This window comes from Leptidea sinapis, chromosome 32 (assembly GCF_905404315.1).
Source record: "Leptidea sinapis chromosome 32, ilLepSina1.1, whole genome shotgun sequence".
Taxonomy (NCBI): domain Eukaryota; kingdom Metazoa; phylum Arthropoda; class Insecta; order Lepidoptera; family Pieridae; genus Leptidea; species Leptidea sinapis.
Window position 1 is genome coordinate 4,333,352 of NC_066296.1, and position 25,617 is coordinate 4,358,968.

General features: G+C 38.1%; 1 protein-coding gene across 4 annotated transcripts in view; it reads left to right on the forward strand.

Moving 5' to 3' along the window:
* Positions 1-25,139, forward strand: part of LOC126974369 (ras GTPase-activating protein-binding protein 2) — a 29,603-nt gene extending 4,464 nt beyond the window's left edge. For 3 of the 4 annotated variants that reach the window (XM_050821836.1, XM_050821834.1, XM_050821835.1), the window contains exons 4-9: positions 4,656-4,814; positions 6,483-6,735; positions 7,367-7,510; positions 11,102-11,359; positions 18,282-18,502; positions 18,948-25,139. In XM_050821836.1, coding sequence (XP_050677793.1) covers positions 4,656-4,814; positions 6,483-6,735; positions 7,367-7,510; positions 11,102-11,359; positions 18,282-18,502; positions 18,948-19,094 — 1,182 coding nt within the window. In that variant the 3' untranslated portion in view covers positions 19,095-25,139. The remainder of the gene's footprint in view (positions 1-4,655; positions 4,815-6,482; positions 6,736-7,366; positions 7,511-11,101; positions 11,360-18,281; positions 18,503-18,947) is intronic. The other variant, XM_050821838.1, reaches the window with a different exon arrangement.
* The last annotated feature ends 478 nt before the right edge of the window (positions 25,140-25,617 follow it).

Genomic DNA, 25,617 nt, shown 5'->3' on the forward strand with positions numbered 1-25,617 from the left:
TTAATTAGATGCATCAATCCACATACACCGTAAATAAATAAAGGTATTTCGCGAGCAGTTTATTAGTGATTATAAAAAATATAATAGCTTCAATTGAAAAAACATAAACCAGAGTTTCTGGTAACAGGATCATCCAGTCATCCAGTTCACGAGCACGACGCATGGACCAGCCATCGCCTCTCTCGACCATAATTTAGAATAGGGAACGACCCACTCCACGCCTCCAAACATTAGTGCTAAAAAAAATAGTTTAATATGGTTCTGTTATTCTATAACCAAAGGTCTATCAACACCCACTCATTAAGTTTTGTCGCTAAAAACCCATGCACGTCCCTGAGCACCAGGTGCACAATATTTATTTATTTATTTTATTAGGCACTTAACAGAATACATATTAATAATTTACAAATATAAACTTAACATTATTCAGACAAAATGCGAATTATGATACTTGGCGGACAACAATGTGTAAATTTAGCAAGATCCCTTATCCAATCACGTCAGAATACTAAATACGAAAACTATCAAATATTTTCTTTCGTTAAACCTCATGCAACGTGCGATGAACTCGTTGCGACGTTTAATAATACTGAATTTAATCATAATGATAAAATAATTTTGTGTTTAGGCGAACAGGATAGTAATCCTTACAAAATTATAATGGAACTTGGTTTTTTCTTAAAGCGTCATAATAAAGCAACAGTTATTGTAACCAGTGTACTGCAAAATTACTACATTAATGAAAGAAAACTGAATAATTTATTGGAACTGACTTGTAAAAATTATAAAAATTGTACATACTTGACTTTAGCAAAATCGTACCCTGGCAAGAAACACTTCATTCATGATTTTTGTTATAGAATAAATAAGCTTATCGACTCAATGTATTATAGGCAAAAATATTTAGTACCCGGTAGTAAAATTATCATGGCTCGTAGTGCGAAAGGCAGTCAACATCAAGCTCAAATATCGCAGTCTGCCAAAACTATCACCAACATTAAAATAATAAAAGGTACTATACCATATTATTTCAAACTAAAAAGTAAAGAACAAAATAATGATCTCAAAAGTGATTCATTTTTTCGAGTCCAAATTTTATCTTAATATAATGCATCAGAATATAGCAAGCGTTTTAAGTAAAAAAGATCTACTAAACATAGCTCTAACTGAACTTTTTGAAAATGGAAAAGTAGTAGATGTTATAGGTCTATCAGAAACATTCGTGAATGCAGAAAACAGATCTAATATTAAGTTGAATGGATATACAATGGTATCTGCTTTTTGTAGACTTAAGCAAAAGCGTGGTGGGGTCTGCATTCTAGTCAGAGACTATATTGAGGCTGTAAAATTTGATGTCATGGATGAGCTATGTGTAGAATATTCTTTCGAATGTTGTGGTTTAAGAATACCAAAGCACAAATTAATTGTAATATATATATATATTACAATTAATTTGTGCTTTGGTATACAGGACGCCGAATTCGAACGTTGCTGAATTTTTGAATAAGCTTGATTTAATTTACACAAATTAAGATATTGGGAGACCAGTAATATTGTGATTGTTGGTGATTTTAATATCGACACTCTAAAAAATACTAAAACGGATCTGGAGTTTACAAATTTATTGCGAAATTATAATTTTTTTAAACATATTAATGAACCTACTCGGCAAAAATCCTGTATTGACGTCTTTGTTAGTAATATAGAAAATGCCACAGGGGAGATTCGTCAGTTAGGCCTATCGGATCATGACACAGCACAATTCTTAGTAGTACCGACAAAAATAAATAATTCAACACCGTCGTATAAGTTAATTTTCAAAAGAGATTTGTGTAATCAAAACATAAACAAATTTAAGGACTGTATAAAAAGTCTTAACTGGATAGACGTGTATGATGCCCAGAAATTGGACGAATCTTTTGATGAATTTTACAATACATTAATCATATTTTATAAATTATGTTTTCCTCTTCTTAAGTATAAAATTAATGTTTCAAATTCAAAAATAAAATGGTTGTCCAGAGGTATAAAAAAATCATGTGCAACAAAAAGAAAATTAAGGTATCAATATTATAAGAATAAAATACCTGCCAACAAAAACAAATTTAATAATTATTCAAAGATTCTCAACAAGTGTATAGACCTAGCTCAGAGAAGTAGTAACAACAAATATATACTGTACTCGAAAAATAAATGCAAAGCGTCGTGGAATGTGATTAAAAATAAAACTAACTCTAATGTAGGAAGTATTGATGAAATTAAATATGAAAATAAAATTATAAATAATCCAACTCAGATTGCTACTATTTTTAATAATTATTTTATAAATACAGTCACACAAAGTCAAAGTCAAAATGTAAAAAATAAAAAACCTACATATAAATTAAAACATAACAATTCAAATATTTTCTTAATGCCAACTGATGAAATGGAGATAATAACCGTTATTAATTCACTTAATAATTCAAATTCCACGGGCTGCGATGAAATAGCAACAAAGGTAATAAAGGAATGTGCAAAGGAACTAGCTCCAGTCCTAGCCTACTTAATAAATCTATCTTTTGAAGAAGGTACTTTCCCATCAAATTTAAAAAAGGCAAAAGTAACACCTTTACTCAAAGCGGGTGATAAAAAGGATATTAACAACTATCGACCAATCACACTCATTCCTGTTATCTCAAAAATTTTTGAAAAGATACTGCACAAGCGATTAACATCTTTTTTAACTAAACATAATATCATTTTGGAGGAACAAAATGGTTTCCAAAAAGGAAAATCAACAAATTTAGCGTGTTTTTCGCTAATAAAAGAAATATCGGAATGCATGGACACAAAAATTCCAGTAACATCAGTATTTTTTGATATGAGCAAAGCTTTTGACAATGTTTGTCATGAAAAACTATTAGAGAAATGCGCTCAATATGGTATTCGAGGTCTAGCAAATGACTGGCTTAAAAGTTATCTTTCAAACCGTACTCAATACGTTGAAATTGCTAAATTAAATAATAAACAAGAAGTAATACCTTATCGATCAGAACTTAGACTTAAAACAAAAGGTGTACCACAAGGAAGTATATTGGGTCCACTTCTATTCATAATCTACATAAACGACTTACCTAGCATTACTACTAATAACTGTACTCTTTTTGCTGATGACATCTCTATTGTAATTAAATGCAACAATGAATTGACATATGATATAGAAATTAATAAAACAATAAAGGACACAATTGAATGGCTTACTGAAAATAACCTGACTGTAAATATAAAAAAAACAATGTATATGCAGTATTATAATAAGAATGGGAAAGGAAAAGATATTAATGTTAATTATCATAATGAGAATATTAAAGAAGCACAACTTGTCAATTTTCTTGGTATTTCTTTAGACAGCAACTTGTCCTTCAAGTCACATGTTGACAAAATTAGCAAAAAAATTAACCAACATGTATTTGTCCTCAAACGCGTATCAAAAACAATAGGTGAAAAAACAGCGCTAATGGCATATCATGCATTCGTGGTTTCAGCTTTAAGATATGGATTGGTCATATGGGGCAACTCGGTGAGTATAGGGCATTTATTTATTGGACAGAAGAAGTGTATCAGGGCGGTTTGTGGAGCCGGCCCCCTAGATTCTTGTCGACCGCTATTTAAAAAATTGAAAATTCTATCGCTGCCATGCCTATACATTTATGAAATAAGCCTATTTGTTCAAAAACATATGTGTGATTTCTATACAAAAAAAAGCCAGAAGGTTTTAAACACAAGGTATCCAAATAAACTCATAATGCCCTTCTGTAGAACTGCCTCTTTTAGTAGAAATTGTTTCAGCATGTCTGTGAAAATATATAATAAATTGCCCAATTAATTGAAAGATTTACCGTTCAAAGTTTTTAAAAGAAGACTGCATCAGTGGTTAACAAATAAGTGCTTCTATAGCTTAAATGAATTTTTCAATACAAAATGAATTAGTCTATTTGATAATAATATATGTAAATTAATATACTTTTATGACATTGAATTTGTTAATATTATTTGTTTTGTTTATAATATATTATACATAGGTACTAAATGAATTATTAAGTTATTTACGTCTCATATTATAATATCTTAAAATTTCATTTTATAAATATTATTGATATCATTGTGAAATCCGACATGTTTCAATATAACAGTACGATTAGTGTTTAGACAATTTTGTAACATATTTTGCATGTCAATTGACGAAACATATTGGATTATCCATTATATTGTTAACACCTTAAGTACAATGTTTCCTGCAAATAAAATTTCATTTAATTTCATTATGTATCTAGTTAGATTTCGGGAGCGAGGGATTGGGTTTTTAAAAATAGAAATTAAAATTAATATTTTAGAGTCGAAATAAGAGTTTATTATTTACGACCCGAGCTTACAGAGTTTGATGCAAGACTGATCTTAATAACTAAAATATAAATGCAGAATGTAACTTAAAACTATCTTACCAGCTACTGTTATAATAACAAGTCGCCCGGAAGGGCCGATTGATAAGAGAAGTGCTGCGTTAGGCTCTACCGCAGCGTGAGAGCTTAAGGCTCTTTTGCACTATGGGATAGGATATATAACTATCTAGTTGGTAAGCCTTAATAAATAAATATACTGATTTGTCGGCGCAGGTGGATGCGCAAGCCACGCTAGGGAACGGCGTGGTGGTTCAGGTGACAGGCGAGCTCTCCAACGGTGGTGCACCCATGCGGCGCTTCACGCAGACCTTCGTTCTGGCGGCGCAGTCACCCAAGAAGTACTACGTGCACAACGACATCTTCCGCTACCAGGTGATCAGCACACACACGTCCGCTAAGACTATCATATTCACTATTGGAGTACTCCTTAAGTGCCTTTTCATATGTCATGGTTGCCGGGTATCCGGATAGTGCCGGATTAGCCATATAGCAAGTGTAGCAATTGCTACGGGCCCCGCGCAAAAGGGGGCCCGCATGTCCAACTCATCTCTGTCTGAGCATAATTTTAAGAGATACTTATTAAGATATTGAATTTCTTGACGTGGAAAAAACGTGAACCGTTACAACTTTTCCTACTGAGACAACCCACGTCAGACACTCGCTAACTGACTATTTCCAGTATATATACCAAGGGCTCATTGAAATAATTTGCTACGGGCCCCGCGTAAGCTTAATCCGTTACTGGTAAGGCCAAGTACGGTAGTATCGGTTAGCCGGCGGCCGGACCCACAGTAGTGTAAGCTTTCATACGCACCGGCGGTCAGTCGCTCAGGTACTATCACGTCGTTTTGTCTCACAATCTCGTGTCGTCATAATTTATGAGAAAATTGCAAAATGGATGTACCTGGACGTATATACTAACGCTGTAAATTATTTTTCAAACTGTGATGTAACTGATTAAAAGAAGATATGGACATCCTAAAGTATGTGTTTTCATCATTTAGTATTAGGTCTGGAAATAAGGTGTAGAAGTGTTCCCTTTTCATGTTAATGGGAAGAAAGTAATAACTTCTTGACTTCCTTTTTCGGATAGAATCTTCGGTACAAAATCCACGTGGCAATTAATTGATCACGTTCCATTTTAGAGAAGATTGAAAATTAAATTATGTATGCATAGTCACTATGCAACTAAGAACGCTACCGGGGCAAAACCGGGTCGTGTTAAAACTGAACGTGGCACCTGACAGTCGGCGCCGGCTAACCGGCAACTGGGACGTATGAAGAGGCACTAACAGTCATTTTAACAGCTTGTCTCTTCACAAAACAAATCTTAAACCTATCATTTTAAATAGGAACAGATAATGCCTCCATTCCAATGGAAATTGATGACACTTAACAATTTCTTTTTTATATTTGTTTAATTATGAGTCAGCATTAAAAAATAATTAATATAAGTTCAAATTTTCACCCATCTACGATCAACAGCTACTTTTGTATCGCGATTTTAATATCGGCAATACAACGTTTGCTGGGTCAGCCTTATATATGTTTTATGTAAAACATCTTCATCATTTTTGTAACTTGCTAAATTAAATATAGTATTGAGGATTTCATATTTCACATAAAATAACTTTCATGTGATACCATATTAAATATAAGCGAATCTTGAATAATTAAAAATGCATCGTTAACTGACGTATTGTTAATTTTGTGTCGACTCCGAAGGACACTTTACACAAACTTGTATGTACGCAGCAGAACAGCTATGATCAATTGGACGTAGTTAAGCAGAAAGGACTCAAACCACGCTTTGTTCAAAATAGAGTTAAGTATGCCATTGTACTCCTGAAGGTCAAATCCAAATTAAAATGTACACGGAAACTGTTTTTTTTTTTTTGGATAGTTACATGGAAGATTATTTAGAGCTGAAACTTCAAATGCATATACTATAACTCAAAAGTGAATTTGTGTGGTTTGAGTTCTTTCTGCTTAACTACGTCAAATTTAGCAGCCGCTCATCGCGAAGTGCGTTGGTTGCAGGATATAGTATTCTCGGACGAGGAGGGCGAGGGATCGGGGCGATCGGAAGGTGAGGACGAAGAGGTCGTGGGCAGTTCGGGGTACTACCCCGCGGGAGCGTTCCCTCCGCCACCCTTCCCTGCGCCGCCTGCAGCGCCCCCCGCCGCGCTGTTGTCACCCGCGGCACCCGCACCTGCACCGCCGACACTCGAGCCACACCTCAACGGGCACCCGCAAATCGAGGACACCCGACATCTCGTCGCAGCCATGCAACGTAAGTTCTGAACAAAAGACCTTCTCTCTTCACAGTCGTTCCCTCATTGCTGAGGATCGTGACTCCGCTTAAGTTCGTCTACAGCTTTCCTCCATCTGTTTCGGTCTGTCGCATGGTGGAGTGCGATGCTGATGGGTTGTTTAGTCTGCTCGGATATTTGGTCAGACCAGCGTCGTGGGCTCCGGCCTCTTGGTCTCTTCCCCTCAATTTTCCCGGTGACGATCAAACGACCAAAAGACCTTAATGCCTAATTTACAGAACACATTTTTTTTATGAAAATAAGGGACGAGACGAGCAGGACGTTCAGCTGATGGTTATTGATATGCCTTGCCCATTACAATGCACTGCCGCTCAGGATTGTTGACAAACCCAAAAATTCTTAGCGGCATTACAACTGCGCTCGTCATCTTGTGACATAAAATGTCAAGTCTCATTTGCCCAGTAATTTCACTAGCTACAGCGCCCTTTAGACCGAAACACAATGCTTACACATACTGATATACAGCAGAAATAGGCGCCGTGGTACCCATAATCTAGCATCCGGTGCAAAGGAGGCCTCCCTGGTAATATTATGTCGTACACGGTAGACACACTCGAGCTTCTCCAATACACGTAGTGCGTGGTTTTTCAGTAGAGACGGGCCTGTCGAGCAACGCGCTATGTGACGGCGAACCCGACCGCGTCGAGGTGGAGCCCGAGTACGAGCCGGAGCGCGAGCTGGAGCCGGAACCCGAGTGTGAACCTGAACCGCCGTTGGCCGCCGTCTCGCCGCCAGGTATTGCACCACGCCCCGACAGCTGTTGTGGAGGCAAGCCTAGTTCAAGCTAACGGAACTGGCGAACAGCACCGTTTGTCATATTACACGAACATCTTGGAGCCACTTTCGACCCCTTCATAACTTAAATTCAAATATTTTTATTCAAAATAGGATGTGACATCACATATTGAAAGTAAAAAAAACTACCACCCATTCCAAAATGATTGCCTCAAGCCTGAGAAGAACGGGCGCAACAAAACGCACTTAAACATGTAAAATTTGGCTTATATTGATTCTTGCGAGCAGTTTCACTTCGAACAGTGATGTATAATTAACGTCCAAAAAACATTTTTATCACTGACTGAACTGAAGATTAAAACTCTAACCCAGTTCCGATGACCCAGAAAGTTCAAATTTGGTATCCAGATAGGTATTTGGGTGAAGACAAAGGAAAAAATTAGAAACTAGTGAATAATTTATTTATTAATTAATAAGTTATTTTATTTAAATAAATAATATAATGGCAATAAAAAAATATATTTTCAAGTTCATTCAAAATAGAATATATTATCACTCATTGGAAGTCTAAAACTACCACGCTTTCCAAAAGGTTGGAAAACAAACTCAGCGGGCTTTTTTTAAATAAAAATATGATAACAATGTAAAATCGTACAATAAAATTTATTATTTATAGCCTGAGGGCGGTCACTCCACTGCCAATCTGCATCATTGAGAAAGTCATGTATGTTACAGTAACCTTTACAACACAAACGTTTTTTTAAAAATTCTTTTGAATTTAATAATACATTTGTTTTGAACATTTTCTGGGATCTTGTTGTAAAAGCATATATATCGCCCACAGAACAGAAAAAACTAGTAGAAATGGTATCATGTCATTTTACTATGGAAACCGATGTCGCCAAACTCACACATTTATCTATTAAATATGTAATACACACACTTAATTCCGGCTTTATGATAAGCCTAAATTCACAATCACCAGTAAGAAATGAGATTTTATAAACTGTACTGCTTCCATACGTAATGCGCGTGCGGAAGTAAAATATCCGATAAAAGCAGTAACCAATGATTAATAAAAAGAGAAGCTATAAGTACTGATGAAGTATTAATAATCTTGTTAGTCATATGATATTATGATGTACACATGCTACAATGATGGCAAACATTCCCAGAATTCATGGTTTTCGATGTATTTTTTTCAATTCTATGACGTATTTTTTCTACTTCATGATGTGATGAGGTTTTTCTTCTACTCCACCTCGAATCAACATTATCGGTGGAATCTAAATATATGCCAAATATTAAAATTTAATTAAAAAACTGTTTGCCTTTATTTAAAAATTAACGCTTATTTAGTTTAACTGAAATCTTACACATATTTGTTAAATAATAATTAGCTGTACCTAAGAGACAATTAGAACTATTAATTTTGAATTCATCGTAGTCTCTCTTGTACACAATTACCATAACCATATTATAACATTTTGCTTACTTACAACCTTATCGGCTCATCAATGGAAAAGAGCAATACTTGAATACAATAATTTATAAAGATAAAATTTATTTCGATATGTACATGCATGCACTTGTTGAGTAGCAAGATATTTTTATTTTTGTTTAGCTTATGTTTGTTCCTGTTTTAACATTAAGGTTATTACAGTTTCTACCAAATCCACTCATGTGCCTTTGTACATACATAACATTATCAGAAATATATTGAGAGGCAACAGTCAAGATATTTATTTCTTAAAATTTTGCTCTCTTATGATTTTTTAGCACCTAGGCTATTATAAATAGCGCGAATAGCAGCACAAAGATGATATTTATGTCAGCAGCATTGCAATATGTCATAGGACATAATATGTAAATGAAAATGAAAATAACTAAGTAAACTAGCCGCGCCGTATCTACGTCGGTTAAGTGTCTAATCTTTTTGACCGCGTATGCTGCAGAACTAGGTCTGTTAGCCAATCCTTCAATATGTAGGCCCCATTGTAATTTGGAATCCAGAGAAATGCCAAGAAATTAGCAGCATAATAAATAATATAACGGTAGATAATAGACGGTATTAAAGTAAGTGGACTTAAACTAGCGAACCAATATCTGGCTGTAACGATTACAAATTTAATTAATTGTAGCGTGGAAACAGGTGATTTTCCTTATGAACTTAAAAAATCATCACAAAAATTACACGCACTACAGGCCAATTACTTTACTTTCTGCAATTGATAAAATCATAGAAAGAATCGTATGCGATCAGGTTCAGGTGAATTTTATCGAAAGCAAGAATTGATTAGTAATTATCAATTTGGGTTTCAAGCGGGTAAAAGTGCAACTGTGTTATGCTTAAATTAATGCTCACTTTTAAGTGATGTTTACAACAAAAAATCATACTGGCTCCATTTATTGATTTTTCGAGAGCATTTGAAACATTATAGAATGAACATCTCAAAATCTAGATGATTATGGAATCAGGGGTCCATTATTAAAATGGTGTAAAAATTAACTTATTGATCGCACATTTACTGTTAAAGTACAAAACACATACAGTTACCCCAAAATTGTGACTGAGGGAATAGCTCAAGGAGTGGTCCTAGGCCCTATACATTTTTTATCTTTTGTTAAAGATTTGGGAAACTGTCTGGAATACAGCTCGTGTTACCAATTTGCAGATGACATCTTCCTTATAATGTCAAGTATAGATATCAATAGAGCATGTGAAGCTCTTCAGTCTGACTTGGACACACTTACTATATGGTGTCATGATGCTGATTTAGTACTGAACGTCAGCAAAACAAAACTCATAGTTATCAAGTCGCCCTAAATTAAGCATTCTACACCAAATTCTATAATTTCACACAGTCATAACTGTCTGCAATAGACTAGGACCCTGTAAGTGTCCTACAATTGATATAGTTGATACATTCAAAGACCTTGGCATAATAATTTATTCAAAATTCAACTGGAGCTTCCACATCGAATATGTATGTAATATTTTACATCAGTTCTTAGCTACTATAAAAATATAAAAAAGGAACACCTTTTAAAGTTTAAATTATGCTTTATAATTCATTACCGGAACCATATATTCAAAATAGCTTAACAAGCTATGTTAAGCAAATATTATATATTACTGATATCTGAAGCAAATTTAAAACCTTCAATTTAAAATTAAAAATATATTTTATCCGCAAATGTGCTTAAAAATTTAAATTAAATATTTAAGCATTTGAAAATTCTTGCCCATTTTGATAAAGTTAAGCTTATGTTATTGTGCCAATATTTTTGCAATGACAAAATAAAGTTGAAAAGGTAGATCATCCTGTACAAGCACGAGCTATGACACAGAACCGGATGTAGATTCTCCTTGCCTTTTAATAAATTGGTAATAAGATGATAATAATGCGGGTCAGAAGTGTATCCATATTTACATATAGTAGTGTAATTTAATATGTTTTAGAAGATATCGATTTTTTTATGTTCCTCTGGCATTGCATGAGAACTAAAGTTACGATAGATCACTCGTCTGTCCTCTTCTGCGTATAAAATTTTATTTAGTAGTAAGAGTATATTGTGTCTCGGCCGCAGCACAAGCCGTGCCCCCGGAGCCCAAAACGTACGCAAACCTGCTCAAGTCTGGTTCGGGCGCGCGCACGTCGCCCCCCGCGTACGTGCCCGCTGCCGCCTCAAGTGCTGCCGCCCCGTACGTCGGCGCCCCGTACGCCAGCGTCCCGTACGCTAGCGCCCCGCCTGCCAGCGCCCCGCCCGCTGGCGCGGCGCCCGCAGTGTACGCTGCGCCGCAGGAGCAACGCGGCCGTCCGCCGCGAGCCGCGCACACCAGCACTGGTGAGGCATATTATAAACAAATCATAATCTCAACGACAGACAGACGAATAGCGGAATTTAAATTCCGCTGTTCGTCTACCGCTAATTAATTCTAATTAAGAAATCTCGAAACTTTTAAATACAGCCATCAGACGACACCTTTTTACGGGCACATCTCTTTGATTGCTTTATTTGAACATATCTGCAACAGTTCGCGATACAGTGTTCAAACAGCACGAATTACTGGCACACCTGTATAGTTTTGACATTAAGCTCTCCACGCTTTTTATAATAAAATAAATATTTTTCGCTAATCACACTATTCCTAATGTAAACTTATTGAAAATTATCTTGTTTAGTTTTTTCTATAAAAGCCTGTTTTTTAGTTTTTTTTTTAAGTATTTATATAAGTATTATTAAGAAGTATTATTGATCTCACTATACCTAAAGATAAACCCCGTAACGCAAAGTATCCCACTTGGTTTTCACGAAATCTCATAGGTCTTATAAAAGAAAGGGATAAAATTCTAAGAAAGTACAAAATATATAAAAACCCGCGAGACCACATAGAGTTAACCTTGGCCAATAAACGTATTTAATCATTAACTAAATCATGTTATTCTTACTATATGAATAATGTTGAAACATCATTAAAAATCCACCCAAAGTTTTCTGGTCCTTTGTAAAACAACAACGAGGAAATATTTCTAGCATCCCTAGTGAAGTTTATCTCGATGAAAAAGTTGCAAATACTGGCTTAGAAATATGCAACCTATTTGCCTCGCTTTTTTCGTCAGTCTATTCACCTAATGAACTTTCGCAATCGCTGTACCCAAAATTTTACTTTTGTTTATTTAAACTGTCGAAATAATAGAACAAGATGTTTCTAATACCTTGAAATGTTTAGATGAAAGCAAAAGTGCAGGTCCTGGTGGTATTCCTTCTATATTTATTAAAAAAACATTTAAGCAATTAACCCTTCCCTTAAAAATTTTATTTACAAAATCATTACAGTCTTTTACGTTCCCCACCATTTGGAAACAAGCAAATGTAGTTCCTATACATAAAAAAGGAGACAAAGAGAATGTTATAAATTACCGACCGATCTCTATATTAAGTCACTTTTCTAAAATATTTGAAAAATTAGTATACCCAGTAATAAACAATCATTTTCTGACTATCTTATCCGATTCCCACCATTGTTTTACTTCAAATAAATCAACTACAAGCAACCTTTTAACATTCATAACAGATCTTACTGAAAACGTTGACAAAAAGCTCCAAATTGACACGATCTACACAGATTTCAGTAGTGCTTTGGACAAAGTATGCCATAATATTTTATTACAAAAATGAGAACATTATGAAATCACTGGAAATTTACAAAAATGGCTCGGTTCATATTTATGCAATAGTACCCATCGTGTAACCACATTAGGGTTTACATCCGAAACTTTTTCCCCAACATCCGGCGTTCCTCAGGGATCTCACCTAGGTCCTATTTTATTTATTGCTTTTATAAACGATATATCAGATTATATAAAAAATAGTAACCATTTAATATTTGCTGACGACTTTAAAATATATCGAACAATTAAATCGCCTTCTGATGCTTCACTTCTTCAGTCTGATTTGGATTCTATAAACAGATGGTGTCTCATAAACAAAATGAACCTTAATGTAAAGAAATGTTTTTCAATACAATTTACAAGAAATAAAAAGAAAATTATTCCCTTCACATACAGCATATCGAATATACCACTAGAAAGCTGTCAACTGCTGAAGGATTTAGTTCTACTGGACAAAAACTTAAGCTTTGTTGAACATATCGATAAAATTGCTACCAAGTCCTAGAGTTTTTGAAGCGGACGTATAAAGATTTTCATAATCCAAAGTCAATAATCGTCCTTTATAACGCTTTCATTCGCAGTAAACTAGAATACACATCTGTTACATGGAACCCCCAATACATGGTACACACAAATAGACTTGAACTCATTCAACGTAACCTTACTCGATTTTTGGCTTTTAAGGATCGGAGTTGTCCATACCGTGCTGCCTATGATTCAAGGCTCAAACATTTTAAACTCCAGTCACTCGAAAGTCGACGAAACATAATAGATGTCATAACATTACACAAAATGATTAATGGAAATTTAAAATGTCCAAACCTTTTATCAAATATTAATCTATTTGTCCCGCACATCATTCCTAGAAAACTTATTCATAACTCTTTCTATCTATCACACAGTAGAACGAACCTCGGTTTAAATTCGCCCCTCAACAGAATGAAACGATCTTATAACAAACTGCAAGCTAATAATAGCACTATCGATATCTTCCGATATAATAAAGGGTCCAAGTTTATAAGAGAAATAAAAAAACTGATGTCATAACGCTTACTGTTTTTTTTTGTTAATTTAATTTAACTTTCAATATTTTTTGTTTTTACTAACATGTTGTTGTTTTTGTTTTGTGAATGCTGTATACACTTTAATAGATGTTACACTTCCAACCATAGTTAAGTTAAGTTATGAATAATTATTATTATTTATAATATTTAATAGTTTATAATTTGAATAGTTATAAATGCTTAGTGTAAGATCAATAGTGTATCATAATAATAATAAATAAATAAAAAGACACTGGTTGCCATCGTGTGTACTGTGTACAATAGATATATTCATTTATGGTTTGTAAAGCGGCTCTAGTACAGTTCAGTGCATCCCTGATTCACTGCAACCAATGTGGTTTATTGTGATAGCCCCTGTTAACTATGGCTCACTGCTTACACCGACTCTTTTCATGATTCCTATTATATCTTTTGATATTCTTATGTATCTCAAGTTGTTGAAGAATTGGACTTCCCAAAGAGTGCCGAAATTTACGCACTTTAAGACCACATTCAGAGTGGATGTGTTTCTTCTGCACTATTGCAGAATCTCTCACGCTCTGCAATCTCTGAGGCCTAGGATTGAGTGTTTGTTTAATCTGCAGTGCCCGGTCCGGAATGCGTAAGATTTCCCTGCTTAACCTTAGTGCCTCATGCTCAGCCTTGTTTTGAAGGGTTGGATTAGGGTCTTGGAATGGTTCAACCCAGAGTGTTGCTTCGGAGTTTATTACACTCTTGGGAATATGATATATCGAGGGTTGATTTAATAAGACTCCTTGGGACACCATAGAATAGTTCAGGGCCAAATTGAGTGCTTTTACCACCAATTCGTGCACAGTTCGTCAGTGCATTCATTACCTTGAATCCCTGCATGTCCTATAATCCATCGAAGTGCAACTCTGTTTATTTCTCCCAGAATATTCAGTATAGTCTGGCGAGTCAAGTCTTGAGACTGTTCTGTTTGAATCTATAGCGGAAATCGCCGCCTGATTATCTGTCTGAATGGAAATGCACTTGCCAACGTAGCATTAATTCAGAACGGTGTGACAATTCCGCACATTCTATAATGGCGTATATCTCCATGGCGTATATGCCCTGTACTTTCCCCGGGGCATAAGCAGCATCTGACTGCAAAAAACAGGCGTATCGAACTTGGGTTGCGGCGCTGGGCACAAAGGATCCGAACTGCACAGTTCTTAAAAGGAAATACAACCGTGCCTCCAGATTTTTTAAGCGGCAAATCGCCGTGCAAAGTCAAAACACGTCGTCAAAATCGGCGAGCAGCTTTCCAGTTACCCGACCGAAACACGTAAGTTCTGGTCGTTGTCGAAAGCTGCTCCGGCAAAAGAGAAAGTTGATCTTCTGTGCGCTCTTTTCGCCTCCAACCCGACTCTTGACGACAACGGAAAAACACCGCCGACCATCCCGCGGTGTCAGAGCTCTATGCCTGAAGTACACTTCAGACAAAAAACTGTTAGGCGAGCTCTTGTTTTCGTTGGACGTCAGGAAGTCGAGCGGGCCGGATGGCATTTCTCCAATCGTGCTTAGAACGTGTGCCCCTGATTTGACGGCGGTGCTAACGCGTTTATTCCGGCACTCTTATTCCAAAGGCGTAGTCCCTGACTCATGGAAGTCAGCCCTTGTCCATCCGATCCAAAAAAAAGGAGACAGTTCGGATCCGGCAAACTACAGGCCTATTGCTATTACTTACCTGCTCTCCAAAATCATGGAGAGCATAATTAGCCGTCAGCTCTTGTTATACCTAGAGGGTCACCAGTTGATCAACGACCGACAATACGGCTTTCGCCATGGTCGGCTGCGGCTATTGAAAGCAAGGGGGAAGGCCTGGCAGTTAGCCTGGATATAGCGAAGGCCTTTGATCGTGTATGGCACAAGGCGCTCCTCTCAAAACTTCCATCATTTGGGCTTCCCGAGAGCTTGTGCAAGTGGACCTCCAGCTTCCTCACTGGGCGCAGCATACAGGTCGTTGTCGACGGACATTGCTCGAACCCGAAGCCCGTGAATGCTGGAGTGCCCCAAGGCTGTGTGTAATCTCCTACGCTGTTTCTTCTGCATATCAATGATATGTTGGACACCTCCAACATTCATTGCTATGCAGATGACAGCACTGGTGATGCCGTATACACGGGCCATGCAAGTCTCTCTCGGGAAATCGTCCACCAGTGCCGGGAGAAACTTGTGTCTTCTATCGAGTCCTCTCTTGAGAAGGTCGCGGAATGGGGTAAATTGAACCTTGTCCAATTTAACCCCCAGAAGACTCAAGTTTGCGCGTTTACCACAAAAAAAAACCCATTTGTCGTATCACCGCTCTTCGACAACACCTCCCTAAAAGCCTCGCCTAGTATCGGAATACTGGGTCTCGAAATCTCGAGCGATTGCCAATTTCGTGGCGATCTGGAGGGCAAAGCCAAATTGGCTTCAAAGAAACTGGGCGTCATTAATAGAGCACGGCAATACTTCAAGCCGGCCGACATTCTAGCGCTGTACAAACTGCAAGTCCGGCCACACATGGCGTATTGCTGTCATCTCTGCTCTGGCGCACCCCAGTATCAGCTGGATCCATTTGACCGCGTGCAACGCAGAGCAGCTCGAATTGTTGGGGACCCAGTGCTCTGTGAACGGCTGGATCACTTGGCGTTGCGTAGAGACGTCGCTTCATTGTGTGTCTTCTACCGCATTTATCACGGGGAGTGTTCCGAAGAGCTATTTAACCTGATTCCTGCCGCCGAATTCCACTTTCGCGCGACACGCCACAAGTTAGGATATCATCCCCACCATCTGGATGTGTGGCGGTCCTCCACAGTGCGGTTTAGAAGGAGCTTTCTTCCACGTTCTACAAAGCTGTGCAATGAGCTTCCTTGTGCGGTTTTTTCGGGACGATACGACATGGGTTACCTTCAAAAAAAGCGCGTACACCTTCCTTAAAGGCCGGCAACGCTCCTGTGATTCCTCTGGTGTTGCAAGATATTGTGGGCGGCGGTGATCACTTAACAACAGGTGACCCGTATGCTCGTTTGTCCTCCTATTCCATAAAAAAAAAATCTCCGGCTAGAAAATGAAGGCGAGGTTAACCATGTTGACACATTTGCCAAATTTGGGGCACTCTTCGTAGATTCCATAGCTACTGTTAGATTCCGACTTGGATCCATCGGTATACCATTTAAGGCTCCCGATTTTCCATCCATCTTACAGGATGCTCAACAATAACCAGGGTCCATAGTAGAGGCGAGATTACGCCTCTTTGTAAACATCCTTTAATGGTACTAACATCAATAGAGACTCCATGTAGCCTCAATCTTACAATCCTATTCGAGAGCGTCGATCGATCGAACCTATCTGACCGTCCACAAACTGTAATAGGGCGGTTTCAATAGATTTACCTTTACAATAGGCATGTTGAGTACGGTGGATGGGGTTATTAAGTAGAATCTTTTCTCTGATATACTTATTTATCACCTTCTCCATACCTTACAATAAGGATGAAGTACGGCTGATTAGTCGGAAGAAGTTTGGATGTGAGAAAAAGGAATTAATAGTACTTTGATCTGTTCTGGGATATGTCCACATGGGAAGCTCGCTGTGCAGATGCTGAGTAAATATGGTAGGAGAATGTCAATTCCTTTCTGCAGAAGAACAGGAAGAATGCAATCCTTCCCACTTTACGCTTTATGGGGTTGGAACGATTTAACCACCCATTTCACCTTTGCCGGTCTTATAATTTTGGCGGACATACACCAGTCCTCCCAACGAGTTCTTTATGTTGCATTCGCCTTCATTCTTCGCATTTAGTTCTTTAACCTCAAAGTTGAGCGCCCCAGGGATTTTTTTTTAAATGGGTTGAGAGAGAAAGTTCCAAGGTTTCCTTCTCATCAGATTTGAAGGTCTTTTAAGAAGTACCAGTTGGTTCGGGCATGTTTTCGAGTGGATTTTGTGAAGATTTGCACCTTGAGTCGTACTCATGACATCCTCAATTAGCTTCCTCCATTATGCTCTACCGGACCTGATTTCTATATTGTATTCCGCCAAGGCTGTGTAAAATGTTAAATTTTTGTGTTGTATATTACATTATATATTTGGCCTTGTTGAATAATGTGCGGGTTTTCTTCCTAAGCTTAGCTTATAATCCAACCACGGTACTTTTCGATTACAGGTCTTTGTTTCTAGTGGACGCTTTATCTCTTTTTTAATACCTCGCTTCAGAGCCGACACAATTAGATCAAGACTCTCTACAGACTTGATACTCTTCGGTATTGATTTGAGGTTCCGCCTTAGGTTTTTCTAACAGGTGTTCCTGGCAGTCCGTCTCGGATTACTGAAGTTTTCGTTACTCACGGCAAGATTTTCCTTAGATTATCCAAAACTTTTCATGTCTTGTTCTTGTGTACATCTAATGTTTAGAAGGTCAAGATGTTTGAGTTTATTAGTGCTCCCCGTGCGGAGTGGTGAGTGTTGGCATCGCACCCCACCCCTGGGTGGATATTTACTGATTTCATTTAAACACTAGTCACGAGCTATATGACATTGTGTCAGGTGGTGCGGACACACGGGAATCGCGTCGCTACTCAGACTCGCAACAACTGTTCCTGGGCAACCTGCCGCACTCGGCCACCGAGGAAGAGCTGCGCGTGCTGTTCGCTCGCTTCGGGCCCGTCGCTGACCTCCGCGTGCACAGCAAGGGGGCCGCGCACCCTAACTACGGGTTCATCACGTACGAGACGGCGCAGGCGGCCGCCGAGTGTCTGAGCAAGCAGGTACGACCGCTCTGCAACTTGACGGTAGTGGCCGCGCGTCCTGATAACGGATTATTGACGTATTAGACGCCGCTGGCCCTGAGTTCATATTGAAATTAAAAAGCGTCAATATAAGTGGGTTCCATCCGTACACTATATATGACTGCCAAGGCTGTTTATATTGTTATTGTAGATATATGCATATATAGTTATCGTAATTTAGCCTCTTCATATACTTATATCTTCTGTGGCGACAAGCATCTGTTGATTTGGATACCTTGACAGATCATTCATTTTCGCATATTGGATTGATCGATGTTCACACAGGTAGATCTTTCTACGACGAATTGAACGGACCTGTTTATTTTTCCTTTAAAATAAACTAACAAGAATCAAGAATATCTTTGCTTTATTTCTGGGTTGGAGGTATAATACAACAACTAATACAGTTTTATTAAATTTCCAGCCCCTGTACTACCCAGCCGACGGCGGCGAGGGCACGGAACGCGTCAAGCTGAACGTGGAGGAGAAGAAGGCTCGCGGGCGGGAGCCGCCCCGCCGCCGCCCGCTGTCCTCGCAGCGCTCCTTCCCGCGCCAGCCCTACCGCCGCTAGCGCCTCTCCCGGACGATGCTCCCGCGCCGCCACGCCCATAAAGCCCTTCACGCCGGCAGCGACACACCCGACAAACGATAGCGCTCTCCTGCCACTAAAGACTAGAGCGGGGACCGCTGTGTGTCGCCACCGACGTACGGAACCATCCGCACCTTCAATATAATTTGTAAGATAATTTTAGAGCGCGGCGCCCGCACCGACACGTTCGCTGTAATAAACGTTCTCCGGGTGGTCTCGCGCGATCTGTCCCGCCCACTTGTGAGCACTTATTTCGTTTTAAGTAGTTAGATAGTAAATTAATTTTATTTCAATTGTCGAACGACGTGTGTGGGGCGGCGCATTGTTGATTACGAGTGAGAGACTCGCAAAAACGTTGAATTGCGTGCACGCCGACCACACAACGAACAACACATTTGTATTGAGAATGTGAGAAGATGAAGGCCGGCCGGTTTGTAAACTTTATTCTTATGTCTCAATACAAAAGTGTGTTTTTCCACGCGGACAAAGAGTTTAAAACGCTGTGTAACAGATCGGTAGCGAGGATCGTGCCGGCTGTCGGTCGGTGCGGCCCGCTGCGTGACTCTTACGTTTGTATATAATTTAGTTCTTCGTTAAGCTTTATACGACTAAATATTATGACATTGTAAAATTTGGTGTGCGCGGTATACTCCCCTCCACAATGAATATGTGACGGAAGTCGTATAAGCTACTAGAGCGCTCGTCTTATATTTAACCGGAAGTACACTCCGTTTCCGTTTCATTGTCCTGCATGAAATATTGGTATATGAATATTGAACTAGTGACGATAGTTTTTATAAATCTGTTCACGTGTGACCGCGCTCTACGTCTAGCTTATATTCACTCTGTGACATATCGTGTTCTGATTTCTGCTTCACCATACTTTTACCCCAGTTTGTCTATTCGATATGAGAGAGAAGATATTGTTATATGTACTCATGAGACCATTTCGGCCTGAAGTTGTAGAATATAAAATTTTGTATCATATGAAGAAAAAGCAATTCGTTTGTTGCCACATAACCAAAATTATAATGTTAACTGTCCCAAAACTATAGTTACGTTTGAACGAAGCTATTTTAACACATTCTCGCCGTTTTAATATTGTTCACATGTTAATATTGTGCTGTCAATGTGTATCGTGTAATGTATCTAATATTTTCATTTGTAAATATAATGTGTTAAGATAGTTTCTTGTCAATTCCTTATATATTTTTATTCTACCCGCATTTTATAAGGTTTGTGATTAAATGTTATATATGGACGGTTGCTGGCTACCGTTTTCCACGCTACATTGCGGGCAAAAACTTTATTAACAATTGCAACATTTTTTAAGTCGGCTACTTACAGACAATTACATATAAATTAAACAATGTCCGAAATATATGTAAACTTTTAGTAAGCTATTGATTAATGTTTTACTGTTTGGATAACAGAATGGCAGGATTATCTGTTTCTGGACCGGCGACATATCAATAGCGGCCTGTGTACGTGTAGTGCTTAGAGACACTGACCTGTAGGCGCAACAACTTAGGATACTACCGTAATAGACGAACCATGTGCGAAAGTGAGATAACTTTCCCTACACAAAAACCTAGGTATGAGAAACCATTTTGAAACAATTTAGTGTCCATTAGTCTCTTGTCAAATTGGACCTCGTATTAATTTTAGTGCTGTTATCGTTATTGCTCTGTGTTTTAACGGATATTAATTAAAAAATATAATTTTGTCGTGCTCTGTATTGGATTGTGTTGTTACATATAGCAACAATCGAACTAAAGAAACACTTCACAAGTAAATACGTTTTCTTCAATACTACTTTCGTGATGTTTATTTTCGTTAAATACTAAATATTATATTTTATATACGCAGTAAACACTATTTTCTCAAGATTATATTATATAATTATAGAAATATAATTATGAAAATATGTGTTAAATAATAAAATATTGTATGCGTGAATATGACGCCGTTTATCAATATATGTAATAGGGATTGACCAAAAGCAAAATACTACACACTTCACTAACTCACTCACACATCTGTAAAACTAGCACACATGAACATTTTAATTTAGTCTCGCCGTAATGAGGATAGTGTTTGTCTATTACGCTAGTATACTAAGTTTATGTGTGCGTAGGCCGTGTCACACACAGTGGTGTGAGATGAGACCCGCACATTCCGGCTAATTACGGTTATTTAACGTGCCAATTCTGGACTGCATTACTTCGTATCCCTAATTACTTTAGCAGGATATTTATAAAAAATATTTTTCTTCCTATCGGCCAGGTGGCGTTGTAGTGTTATAAATAAAAATTTGTTTGATAAATTGTGAAGGATACAATGATTTTCAACGATAAATAGCGTTTTGTTATACACCAGTAATTAGGTTACATTTGTTAATATGTATGTTAGTACCTTAACATCTGGCGGATAGAGAAACGGTACTGGACTAGTGACTGATCCCCGAAGACTTACATGAGGAACTTTAAGTGGGTGATGTAACGAGCCCGCCCCTTTGTGATTACCTGAGCATCTGTGTGTGAGAGTATCGCCTCAATAAACAATTGATAAATGTAATTAAAATACAACAGAATGATTTGTGACCGTGGAGCTATTGTTCGTTTGTGAGCACACCCTTTCTGCTCCAGGTACTGACTAATACTGGCCAATCACTATTCTATCTTTGTGTATAAAGACAATTAACGAAGCCGGCCTTATGTTACTGTCATGGTGGTCACTTCCTCTCAACTCTTTCTCGCTCTGCAGTCACCCTGTAGCACCGCGGATGCTCAGCACTTTAATTTGGGAAATGATTTTAAATATTATTTTTATGTTTGAGGATTGCAGCCCTGAAATCCGTAGATCTGTTGTGCTCTCTACATGTACTCAAATGCAGGTCCTTAAGGCTTTTTGCCTTTGACAGGCGGATAGTCTTCAAGGTCCTCTACCTGGAGTATCAAGGGCTTAAGTAATCCCGCTCTTGCGATAGCAATGCCCTCTTACTCTAGTAGGAAGTATGTTAGTTGGACTCGTGGCAGAAGCTGTATAACGGATTCACTAACGCTTATTTTGATAAAAACTGTAGGGACTCGATAATCCGAACGCCCAACATTAATACTCTGTCAGGAGGTACGCAGCGGTCGGATTTACAGCATGTAAATATGTAAAAAGTATTTTATCTATAAAACAAATCTGTTTATTACTGAATTTATCTTTCAGCTCTCGTAATTAAATTCACAAACAACAAAAGTTAACCTCTAATAAGAGTATAAGTGTTATTTATATATGTAATTATACTCTTTTAAAGAATTCTAACTAAGTACTTAGCGACATTGAAAACGCTTTACCCCTTAATTTTTGCATCTTTTCCGGAATAGAAATGTCGTTTTCGTCTGCCCATACCAGCAGACGCAACTTGGATATGTGAAATCCTTTCTGACAGAATTATTTTTACTTCATGATTAAAATGTTCCTTTATCGAATCTAAAAGTATTGGTTTTGTGATCCAAGCATTTCTTGGACTTTGTGTTTTGCCCACTACCAAGGGCAGCGTGTTCCGATGCCAATGCTAGAGTGTTGTCTGGTATGGCTTTCCAGTATAGGCCAATCCGTCAGCGTTATATATTTGGTCTACAGACAAATCTTTTTACCTTACAACTTTTTCAGCTTCGTCAGTTGGCTCACTAGATAAGAGTCGTAAAGTGGGTCTTAGGAGTGTGTGATGGCTGTTGAGATGTTGCGTCCGAGCATGGCATAAATGTGAATCCTATGTTTGAAACTTGGGATACCAGTTTCCGATGACAATGCTAGAGTGTTGTCTGGTATGGCTTTCCAGTATAGACCTTTGATCTACAGACAAACCTTACAACTTCTAAAAGTATCCCTTGGAATGGCTGGACCGCCGCTTCGTTATTTGTTAATTTTTCACCGGTAACTTTTAGCTCTCATATTCCATGTTTTTTTTTTTTAAGTTTCTCTCTCTGTCTCTCTTTCTAAACCATCCTCTGCTAGCAGCGAAGCTTCCTCTTCAAAGTCTCGTGAAAAATTTTGCCTTCTCTATAAATATTTCACCTGTTAAAGGGATGTGCTTTCTTTGCTGTTCTAAGAACTATGTAAATAACGCATCCTCACGCTGAGGATTTTTGCGGAGTTATTATTTTTTTTTGGGCACTTAGATCTTTTTCTATATTTATCACAAATGCTTCCTTACTTTTGAATTCTCTTATAGTAGATTTACCAACATAGTATTGCTGCTCGACTGTTAATGGATTACCTTCCTTAACTTGTCTAAAACCTCGCATTTGTGTGAAATTGTTAGCGTCACGTTTTTTTTTTTTCTTGAATGTCGACGCCATGACAAAACAACATACAAAATGGCGGAATAGCCCGAGGGGCGGTCAAAGAAATACGTGTAGCGCTCAAGACGTATACCTCGGCCAAGAAAAACCCGCATCTCGCGTGGCTGAGCGAGGTACTTAAAGTAGGGGTCGTTCGGATTATCAAAACCCTACTGCAGTTACTTCTCCATCCAATCTATTCTAACCAGTTTGGGGAGTAGAAGTAATAAAGTACCGATTAAAATCGTACGTACTCGCTTTTATTGATACTAATAGAAGAGTGTTTGAAATAAGTATTTCTGCTCGACAAACATGCTAATACTTAAAGTAACCCGGGTCGAATATGGCCAACCTAATTTTTCCTATATTATTGTTCGTATATTTTATGATAGTAGGCATAACAATTTATACCCACTAATTGATTTGAATGTGAGGCCATTTTAAAATACAAATAAGTTTTTGTTTTATAATGTCCCGCGCACTAGGCTCACATAAACCATGGCGAAGCAAACGTTACATACTGTCTACATTAGGACGCCTTCGAGTCAAATAATAAATAAAACATCTGCTTGTGTTTATAACAATTTATGGTTTTTAGTTTATAATATAATAGGTTTAGAAAAAAGATGATTATTGCCAGAGCGATAATTGTCTTTGTAGGATGGTGGCGCGTTCTTAGAGCTGCCCACAGTGGAACGCCATAGTCGAGCCGGGTAACTTATTTGAACCTGATTATGTGTTTCTCTCAATAACTTGGGGGTGGCATTGAGCGTGAAGACTCCACGTGACAAGCTACTCCCATCGTTAACAACCGTTATTACCACGTACTTATTTATTGTAAATAGTCGCCATCTTGCCGCGTCGACTGCGCGCCGGAGAGCCGACAGCCGAGCGCTGTGGACAGTACCCTCTCGGTCTGCTAAACAACTGTGTTTCAATTAGCGATGGGCGTTGAATGAATGGACCAGTTCAGTCAACCAGTCGACGATTAGACGATTCACGTATTTCTAATGGACAAGTTCAATTCATAGACTATGACAGACGTAAACAAGGAGTTCGTTTATCGTCCGTTTAAAACAGAATGTCAATTATGAACTAATTTTCACCACTAGATACTAATCATGTACAAAAAATCTATTGCATCTTTTAAGTACGTCAAACATTATTTTGTATTTTTGTAATAATGCTTTTATATAATTTAGCTAGTACTATCCTCATTCATTTTACATTGTTATACAAAATTAAAATTTTAGTGTTAGTAATTTATTCGGTCTATTCAAAACTATGGTGGTCGCGACGAGCCCATTCAGTCGATTCGGTCGTTCCGTCTCACAATGTAAACTTGTAATAGACTGTCTTGTCTAGCGTCTGCAATACCGTCGAAGGTGAACTACAGTCCACGATTTGAACTAGTCCATCGACGGAGGAAAATGAACGGTCTAGTTTCGTTCACACTAAATACGTCGACGACCCATCACTGATTGTTTCGCTTTTGAAGTGTAGCTATGTGAGGTATCGTATGAATGCACAACATGAATGTTGGTTGCGGTCGGTTTAGCAGAGCGAGAGGGAAGCTGTGAGGCCGTCAGCGGGCGGCGCGAAGCGACAGCGGGGCCGCGGGCCGGGCGATCTCGCCGTGTGCCTCTTAATGTGACTTGTCTTCTTTTAATAGAGAAGTACTTTTTTAACAGTGTGTGTTTTATTTACATCTGACCCATTCCTGTAGTTGTAAGTATCCATTTTATTTGAAGTCCTGGATGAAGATTTTTGTAATGAAATAAGCCGCCAGCAACAAAGGACGAATCACAGGAGCATTATTGACTTATGAAAGGTGAACGCACTTTTTTTTGAAGGTACCCATGTCGTATCGTCTTGAAAACACCACACAAGGAACGTCATTTCAGAATTTGGTTATACGTGGGAGAAAGTTCATTTAAATTTCATTAATTTGGAACGCCACACATTCAAATGGTAGGGATGATATCGTAATTTGTGGCTTGTCGTGCAAAGGTGGAATTCAGCAGCAGGTATCAGGTCAAACAGCTCTTCAAAATACTCCCGTGACTTATTCGCTAGAGGACACAATGAAGCGGTGTCTCGCCAAGTGATCTATCCGTACACTGAGCACTGGATCACCGAGAATTTGAGTTTCTCTGCGTTGCACGCGT